We start from the raw sequence: 9,979 nt of genomic DNA, 5'->3' as shown, positions 1-9,979 counted from the left end.
GTGATGACAGTGTTTCCTAGCCTCAGTGCAGTGGGCAGCTGGGAGGAGGTGCTCTTATTCTCCATGGACTTTACACTGTCCCATTTGGATTCTATAAACTCATAGCTGTATCGGGTATACTCAGGTTGTACATCACACATCAGTGAAATGTTTCTGCTTCACACAATACATTTGCATGTATTTCTATTGAACATTTACATTTCATCAGGTATACTATAACAGGGCTATAGGAAGACGGGCTCATTGTAATGGCTGGAATGGATTCAATGGAACGGTATCAAACACATCAAACATATGGAAACCACGTGTTTGATTCCATTCCATTAATTCCATTCCATCAGCCTCTTCAGCAGGCACATGATGGTCATAGTTTAGTCAGAAATGGATGTTGACACTGTCTGTACTGTATTTTCCAGATAATGGCATCAAAGCAGAGTTCAACCGCAACTGCTCGGCCGAGGGCCCATCGGGGCCACAGGCCAACCCTATCAAAGCCTCCAGGACCCATCATGAGCTGCATAAGGAACTGCTGTTAGCCCACAAAAAGTAGGGACCACCATAGAGATGAGGGGAGTGCATAAGCTCCTTCCTTTTACATACAAACTCTCATTAGGGCACACTGTAGCAAAACGCAACAAAAAGCTTTGGAACAGAAAATGAAAACAAGTGTTTCTTATTGGACAAGTTCAGGTAATAGTCCCTCCCTATTTTCTTCCATTTGGTGCCTTATTTGGTAACCTCTGGAAAGCAGAGCTAAACTACCTTTCACCTGAGTATCCCTTCTCCCATGGTTGATTCATCAAATATGAATGACGGAATCTCACAGACTGCAATAGTATACCCTTTATCTATGGTGCTCTGTTTCTTTCTAGGCCACGGGGAGCCCAAACCAGAGTAAAGTGATATTGTCTTAAACAATGGCTGACCTGACCCCACCCACCGCGAACATCTTGATATCAAATACTGTAAAGCTTGAATCAGTCACTGTGCCATTGGTGCGAATGATTTGTGAAAGTGAAACCTTAAATCGCCATGAGAAACAATTGTTTGCTACATACATTTGAAGAATTAAAAGTTTAGGTTATTTGGTCATGAAAACTCTCGTTCCTATTTCTGAGTGTACCTCAAACCTCTTCACTGTCTTTCCATCATCAATAGGCAGTGGTGTAAAGTAACTTAGTAAAAATACTTTGAAGTATCACTATGTTTTTGGGGACATCGGTACTTTACTTTATTTATATTTTTTACAACCATGACTTTCAATCCAGTACATTCCTAAAGAAATTATGTACTTTTTACTCCCATACATTTTTCCTGACACCCAAAAGTACTAGTTACATTTCGTGTGCTTAGCAGAACAGCAAAATGGTCCAATTCATTCACTTATCCCTACTGCTTCCGATCTGGCGGACCCACTAAACACAAATGCTTCGTTTGTAAATTATGTTGGAGTGTGCCTTTGGCTATCCGTAAATTAAAAAAGAAAACTACAAAATCGTGCCGTCTGGTTCGCTTAATATAAGGAATTTGAAATTATTTATAGCACTTACTTTAAGTTTTGATACTTAAAGCTGCAATATGTTTTTGGGTGACTCAAACACATTCACATATATATGTATGTTATAGAGCTGTCATTCTCATTGACAGCAAGTCTAAGAAGAGGTATATCTGTTCTATGTGCACTATTTCTATGCTTTCCGTTCTTAAGTTTCATTTTGTGTCTTTTACTTTCAGTTTTGTACTCTAGCTTCAAACAGCTGGAAATACAATATTTTTGGTTATGGAAAATATATTTTCACTCACTATGCTTGCTTGTTTTGTCACATAAAATGAAATTAGGTGAACTATTCGAATTTTAGCAACCTGGATATGGCGGAGCGATTTCTGCATAGTGCATCTTTAAGTATATTTAAAACAAAATACTTTTAGACTTTTACTCAAGTAGTATTTTACTGGGTGACTTTCACTTTTACATGTTCTATTAAGGTATCTTTACTTTTACTCAAGTGCAGTGATGTAAAAAGTATTTGCCCCCTTTCTGATTGTCTCTATTTTTGCATATTTTTTACACTGAATGTTTTTAAATATTCAACCAATACCTAATATTTGATAAAGGGAACCTGAGTGAACAAATAACACATTTTGATCATTTATTTATTTATTTTATAAACAAAGTTATGCAAAACCAATGCTCCTGTGTGAAAAAAGTAATTGCCCCCTTACACTCAACTGGTTGTGCCACCTTTAGCTGCAATGACTGCAACCAAACACTTCCTGTAGTTGTTGATCAGTCTCTCACATCGCTGTGGAGGAATTATTATTCCATGCAGAACTACTTTAATTCAGCGACATTTGAGGGTTTTCAAGCATGAACTGCTCATTTCAGGTCCTGCCACAAGATCTCAATCGGGTTTAGGTCTGGACTTTGACTAGGCCATTCCAAAATTTAAAATGGGTTGCTTTTCAGCCATTCTGATATAGACTTGCTTGTGTGTTTTGGATGATCTTCTTGCTGCATGTCCCAGCTGCACTTCAGCTTCAGCTCACACATGGATGGCCTGACATTCTCCTGATACAGAGCAGAATTCATAGTTCTTCAATGATTGCAAGTCATCCAGGTCCCGAGGCAGCAAATCATCCCTAAACCATCACACTATCACCACCATGCTTGACCATTGGTATTAGATTTTTACTGCGGAATTCAGTGTTTGGTTTTCGTCAGACATAACGGGACCCATGTCCTGCCTGATCAACAACTACAGGAAGCGTTTGGCTGCAGTCTTTGCAGCTAAAGGTGACACAATCAGTTATTGAGTGTAAGGGGGCAATTACAAAGGGCATTCGGTGTTGCATAACTTTATTCAATAAATGGAATAAGTATGCAAATGTTTTGATATGTGTTCACTCTGGTTCCCTTGATCTAATATTAAGTTGAAGATCTGATAACATTCAGTGTAAGAAATATCCAAAAATAGAGAAAATCAGAACGGGGACAAATACTTGTTCACCGCACTGTATGACCATTGGATACTTTTTCCACCATTGCCAACAGACCTAGCGAATCCTCAAGTCAAGCACTTGATGATGTACCTAGCCACATACTTCTGTATTTAACATCCCAAAATGAACCCATAAGGTGCACACAGAGCCACTAATATACATTATGTGTATTAAGGACTCTGGGTACACCCACTTTTATATACATTATGTTTATTAAGGACTCTGGGTACACCCACTTTTATATACATTATGTGTATTAAGGACTCTGGGTACACCCACTTTTATATACATTATGTGTATTAAGGAGTCTGGGTACACCCACATAGTTCTTCCTAGGTTACCTGTTTTGACTGAAAAGGACCAATAGTGCCTGACAGTGGCGGTGTCATAATACCCATAAAACCTAGCGTTCAAACAGGGAAATGGTTCCAATTATTTTTCCACCATTCATTTTTTTCCATAGGGAATTTTAGAAACACTTAAAATAAGGGCTTTGTTTCATGTAAGCTTACCCTGGCATGATGTTTTGATAACCATGTAAATCTCTTTTGGACAAGTTGACTTTATCAATATGTTTGACTCTATATACTCTTAGATTCGAAAATGCTAATTAGCATCAAAGTAGATATCATGCAAGACTACAAATCCCTGCAAGCTCCTGCACGTCAACTCTAGCTGACACCTTTGCTAAGAGGTATTGTGCTAATTAAAACTTGCACAAGACAGTTCACAGAATTGTCAATTTAAAGAAATCTTGCCAATTTGTAAATTTAGCTAACATTAGGTAGTTAATCCAGAGTTGTTGTTTTTTACCTCGATTCAGCAATCTCGTCCAGATCATCATGGCATTTTCAGTTATTTACAGTATGATAGCCACATTAGCATCTAATTAGCATTTCAGTTTTGGGGGGTAAATACAGGTGAATATTTTGCTAAAAAAGTCACCTTGTCCTAGAGAGATTTACACGGTTATTATTACTATGTCCTACTGTAGCTACAGCATGTCCTTCATGCTCTCCTTTTCCCTCTCCCCACCTCCTTCACTCCCTCTCCCCCTCCTCCTCTCTCCCTCCCCCTCTCTCCGTCTATGGGCCCAGGGGTAAGGCCCTGTGCAGTAAGCCTGAGCTGCAGCAGGTGCTTGAGAGGCGTAAGAAGGAGCAAACTCAGAAAGAGGAGGGAGACCAGGCCAGGACTCCCCTGGAGGAGGTGCTTCTGAAACGCCAGCAGAAAAACACTGAGGTGAGTGGGGAACACTACGGTAGCCTATCCCATCTCACACAGCCCACACCTGGGTCATGTTCATTGAGCAACAAACGGAAGAAAGCAGACTGAAACAGGGAGGGACTATGTGTACTTGTCCAATAAGAAACCCGAATGTTCCATTTGTTATCGTATGGGCGGGGGGTAGTTTAGTGTTAGCACACAGGCAGGCAATACACTACCAGGATACACTGCCACACTCCATCCCAGCACCAACCAGGTCAAGGGCTGTGCTCTGCCAGGAAGCCTTCATAAACACAACAGGTTGGGCCAATCAAGGGGATTGTGACTCAGTGTAAGAGAGGTGGCAGGATGCCTCTCAGCCTTTCTCTATTTGTTTTGCATTACCTTTCATTTTCGGCATGCCTCTAGTATTTTTTACTTTTTATACATATTTATGTTTTGTCACCATCTGAACACATAATACTCTGCTTGGACTGGCCGACCATGGGAGTCATGACTGAGCTGGCCCTGGACCTAAGGTAAGGTTGCTGTCAACCGGGTACATGCATTCAGCCACAGGAGATTGGTGGCACCTTAATTGGGGAGGACAGGCTCATGGTATTGGCTGGAGCTAAATAAGTTTCCATGTTGTTTGATGCCATTCCATTTACTCCGTTCCAGCCATTCTTATGAGCCGTCCTTCCCTCAGCAGCCTCCACTGCATTCAACACCTGGTAGCATATGCTTGCTTCTCACCTTTATGCATACATCAAATCAGGTTACAGACCATGCCTAAGACCCCTAGACATAACTAGTGCAGCTAAATCAGTAGGCTAGTTATTGGTTATTGGTTTGTAAAATGTTTTCCGTTGTGTGCCCTGATGAACACGACCCTGACACAGCTCCCAACTCATGTCTAACAGATTTCATTCAACAAAACTGACACAAAATGCATATTGTCTCTATCGTTCGGTAAAATGCTATGGACAACTTTAAAGTTTGAATTGATATGCTATAGCGGTGTTGTCTCCATTTATCCTGTCTGACAGAGGGAGAAGCACGAAGGGGAGAAAGTGCAGGAGGAGGCCCAGCTGTTGGAGTTTGTCCGAGTCCGACAGAACCTGAAAAAGATCCAGGCTTTCCACAAGGCCACAAACTCTTGAGTTGGTTGCGTGGATGGGCTTGGAATAGACTGACTGAGACAGAGTAGACTGTTGTACTGTATGTTGCCTGGGAAAGGACATAAATCAGCATTGACTCTCTCCCAACTTCTCCAAAATGGCTTCCTTACACTGTCCCACACATTGACAATAATGCGTTTGTGTGCAGAGTCAGAAACTCAAACAATATCACTGGTACGATTTGAAGGCATAAGGATACCTTGAACATGGAAATATTTTAAACCAAGGAGAAACATCGACAAATGTTCTCATTTGAACTAGTTGTGGGGGAATAAAAAAACAATATTGCTGTTCAATGGATCAGTCAAAAGGGTGTGGATCTATGGTTGTGATGTTAGGACTCAAGACAGTATTCAGTCAATTGCGGATATAAAACGGTACTTTAGAATGGAGGAAAATGCAGTATAAAAAAGACACTTGTAGATGTTGTCCTTTGAGTTTGATCATGTATACAGTACCTTTTTCTTGTCTTTTTGCTGTGGAGCTCAAATTAGCCAATGTCAGTATTGTGAGTTTAGGCACGTGTTTCCATCAGTTTCTTTCAGTCAGATGGGGGTAAAACTTGGGTTGTTACTTTTTCCCATGTCAGACAAATGAAAATATTGGGTTTGAAAAACTTGACAAATTAAATATTCATTTTTAACATATTGTTGTAGAGAACGGCAGGTGCTATATCATGCATGTCAATTAATGAAGTAACTTACGTTCCTAAAATGTTTAATCTAACTCTAAATAATGGTATATTTTGTGTTTCTTTATTCCCATGAATAATTTACTGTGTTCACTTATTCTACAGTACCTAACGGTATTTTTAATGCTTTTGAACGGCCCTGTAGTTACGCATCTGATGTTTCTGAAGCATTGCACTTACAGTATACAGTGTGTTGGCATTTGACACTGTAGACAATAGACATACCTTGTAAGCTAAATAAATAAAGATACAAGTTTGTATTAGTTATAAGTCATTGAAATGTAGCCTATGGGAACTAAGCTCCTTGATGCATTGAGTAGCCTATCTATGTCAATTTGACCCAACGTTAAATATTGCAGTTTTAAGTGGCCAATGATGGTCACCTTGACAAAAGTGATCCGTTTGAACGCACCCAAGGAGAGAGGTGAAAAATTCTTCCTTAAAGATGCACTATGCAGAAATTGCTTTTCCTGGTTGCAAAAATTCTAGTAGTTCGACTAATTTTAATTTATGTGACAAAACAAGCAAGTATAGCTTAAATAATCATTGTACCATCTAACCCTTTGTGATATATCTCTTCCATAACAAAAAATATAGTATTTTCAGCTGAAGCTGGTGTACCAAACCGAAAGTAAAAAACGCACAAATCAAACTTAAGAATGGGAAGCAGTGAAAAAACACATATAGAACATATCTACGGCTTCTTAGATTTGCTTTCAAGGCGAATGACAGATCTACAACTCACATTTCTATGAGAATTTGGTTGGGCGCCGAAAATGTTACATATTGCAGCTTTCATTTTCTCGAAAGCTAAAGGCACAACCTAGGTTCGAGCCAATGTCTATAGTAACTGAACATGTTATTACAGGGCAGACAACCCTGAGGCTACGGCTGAGGACAGGAACAAGTACAAGAAGTCCCGCTACGGCCTCAGCAGAGTCATCAAACAAACAACTGGACAATAGGAATAAAGTGCAATCCTATTAAACAGGCTCCAATGCCCGTTGCATGTGGCAGGGGCTACAGTCCATTACGGATTACAAAGGAAGACACAGCCGTGATCTGCCTAACGATGCCTCTGTCAGACGAACTCAACGTATTTTATGCACGTTTCGACAATAACAACACCATACCATGCGTGAGGGCCCCCACTGAACTAGAGGACCGGGTGATCAATCTCCCTCTCCAAGGCCAACGTAAGTAAGGTATTTAATCAGGTCAACACTCGCAAGGCCACGGGGCCGGACGGTATTCCAGGGCGCAGGCACGTCCACATCGACGGGGCTGCAGTGGAGGGGGTCGAAAGCTTCCTCGGGGTCAATATCACTAAGGACTTAAAATAGTTGAAAAAGTTTGGCATGGGCCCTCAAATCCTCAAAAAGTTCTACAGCTGCGCTATTGAGAGCATCTTGACTGACTGCATCACTGCTTGGTATGGCAACAGCACTGCCCTCTATCGCATGGCGCTACATAGGGTGGTGCGGACATTTCAGTACATTACTGGGGCCGAGCGCCCTGAAATCCAGTATCTCTATATCAGGCAGTGTTGTAACCCCGGGAAATCATGAAAGACTCCAGCCACCTACGCCATAGACCGCTCCCTCTGCCTCTGCACGGCAAGCTGTACCAGTGCATAAAGTCTGACATCAGCAGCCTCCTGAATTGTTTCCACCCTGAAGCCATAAGACTGCTAAATAGCTAACAAAACGGCTACATGGACTGAGTTGACCCTTTTTTTATGCACACACACAGGACTCTACACACTCACTGACACTCCAACACACACATAACATGAACACACATTTATAGTGAGTCTATATACACTCACACACATACAATCTTAATTTACGGTGCTGCTACTCTGTTTATCATACATGCTGATACCTTGTGACCTTACACCTATACATACTGTCGATGTCCGCAGGGATGGAAATTAAGCTAGCCCGAGGCTAGTACTTTTCAGACTGGGCTAGTAGACAATATGCCAAACTAGCCTGACACACTAGTGAAATTTTGCCTTTACAAACATTGTATGCCGCTGATTTAGGACCTGAATGTTACCCGGGCTAGTAGAAATCCTGGTCTGCTGGCCAGTGCCCCAAATCCTTATGTTACATCCCTGCATGTCAGTCCCTTTCAGACGATTCTCCTACCACTGTTGGTCCTCCTCAGTGACCTCACGGCTGAGTATTTTAACTTTCCTCTTGAGAATTAGAATCAGAAGTACAGTCGTATAGCTCATAGCAATACTTCACCTCTTTGGGCAAATAGTACCCTAGACTGTCTTGATCATCTAGTTGAGCATTCCAGAAATGTCCCATCCACATAGTAGGATTTTAGATGTGCAGATAGACCAAAGCCCAGTCTATTTTACCGTTACTACAGTCAAGTCTATGACTAAAGGGTATTTGAATATAAATGTTACCATTTTAGTAATCAACTTAGCTAGCTAGTAAAAGTAACTTTTTTTTGTCTTTCAGATGGGCAGACCAGAAACCCAGTGACAACACTCGGCTCTGCAGCTGCCATTTTCCGGTGGGAAAGAGAAATGGCCCTGTATTTACCAGAAAAGGTCCACCATGGCAAAAGAGGAAGATCCAGATTGTTGATTGGGAAACAAGAACAAACAATGAGGCGTGAGGATTGGGTGTTGAGGGACCACTTGTCACATTGTCCAAGGTGTTTTCTGTCCAGATAAAGATGGTGATACAGCATTGAAAAATACCTACCACCGACCAAATGTCTCATTGTTTTCCAGTCCAACAGGAGGGCATCCCTCAGGCCATCAGGTGCATGGACAACCTGTACCAGTGTGATATGAGCATCCAGTTGTGGAGACTACAGTCTGTGGACTGACAGGTTAGTAACTCATCAAATATGATACAATACAGTGTAAAACATTGAATTTGTAGCTGCATTGACACTTTTTCTTTATGTCCCCTTTTCCCGATGTTTTCGACACCCCACGAGACGCAGTGCATTATCGCCACCCTCAGCAAGGAGATCTTCTGGAAGTGTTGTACTCTCTCTCACTCAGTGCAGGCTCCTCAGAGGAGATAGGGGAGGACCATCCTCCTCAATGAATTTCATACAAATTTTAATTGTAAAACATTTTTTTATATAAAACTATACTAAATAAAATCACGTCACCAAATAATTGATTAAAACATACTATTTTGCAAAGAAGGTCTACAGTAGCCTCAACAACACTCTGTAGGGTAGCACCATGGTGTAGCTGGAGGAAAGCTAGCTTCCGTCCTCCTCTGGGCACATTGACTTCTATACAAAACCTAGAAGGCTCATGGTTCTCATCCCCTTCCATAGACTTACACAGAAATTATGACAACTTCCGGAGGACGTACTCCAACCTATCAGAGCTCTTGCAGCCTAAACTGACATTTTGTCCACTCAATCTAAGGATCAGAAAATGTATGTAGCACTGGACGAATAAGCTACAGCTAGCTAGCACTGCAGTGCATAAAATGTGGTGATTAGTTGACTCAAAGAGAGAGAAAGACAATAGTTGAACAGTTTAACAAATTAATTTCTTCCAAAATGAAGGAGAAGCAAGAGAGAAGAAGAGAGAGATTGTCATTTTTTTCTCCCTTTCAGTTTCACTTACTTATTAACTAGCAAATGCAGCTAGTTAGTTTAGCCTACTGAAACACCCTGCTCAAACAGAGGGATGTTATGTTAGCTAGCTGACTATGACTTTCCAACACAACACTGGAACTCTTCCAAGTTAAGGTAAGCTTTTGGTTTTAATAATTTGTTGCCACCGGGGCCCACCAGTGTAACTGCTTACTGACTGTACACTGTAACGTTACTCCATGATTGTAGCGGGTTTACTAACACATTAGTTATATTAACTATGTTGATTATGACGTTACTTTAGCTAATATGG

At 41.0% G+C, this 9,979-nt stretch overlaps 1 protein-coding gene across 1 annotated transcript; it reads left to right on the top strand.

Annotated features, from left to right (window-relative positions):
• The first annotated feature begins 385 nt into the window (after positions 1-385).
• Positions 386-6,279, top strand: LOC139028003 (protein FAM107B). Its single transcript, XM_070444319.1, has 3 exons — positions 386-546; positions 4,098-4,239; positions 5,253-6,279. Exons 1-3 carry the CDS (start codon positions 386-388, stop codon positions 5,364-5,366), a joined length of 417 nt encoding a protein of 138 aa, XP_070300420.1. The 3' UTR covers positions 5,367-6,279.
• The last annotated feature ends 3,700 nt before the right edge of the window (positions 6,280-9,979 follow it).

This window comes from Salvelinus sp. IW2-2015, linkage group LG7 (assembly GCF_002910315.2).
Source record: "Salvelinus sp. IW2-2015 linkage group LG7, ASM291031v2, whole genome shotgun sequence".
Taxonomy (NCBI): Eukaryota; Metazoa; Chordata; class Actinopteri; order Salmoniformes; family Salmonidae; genus Salvelinus; species Salvelinus sp. IW2-2015.
The sequence above is the reverse complement of the archived record's forward strand: the minus strand, read 5'-3'. Positions and strand labels throughout refer to the sequence as shown.

Bases quoted from the DNA above. Each gene is read 5' to 3' on its own strand.
- LOC139028003 (XM_070444319.1), top strand. From the start codon at position 386: ATGTTGACACTGTCTGTACTGTATTTTCCAGATAATGGCATCAAAGCA. The intron at 547-4,097 runs GTAGGGACCACC...CTATGGGCCCAG, and splicing joins CTGCTGTTAGCCCACAAAAA to GGGTAAGGCCCTGTGCAGTA. The intron at 4,240-5,252 runs GTGAGTGGGGAA...CCTGTCTGACAG, and splicing joins GCCAGCAGAAAAACACTGAG to AGGGAGAAGCACGAAGGGGA.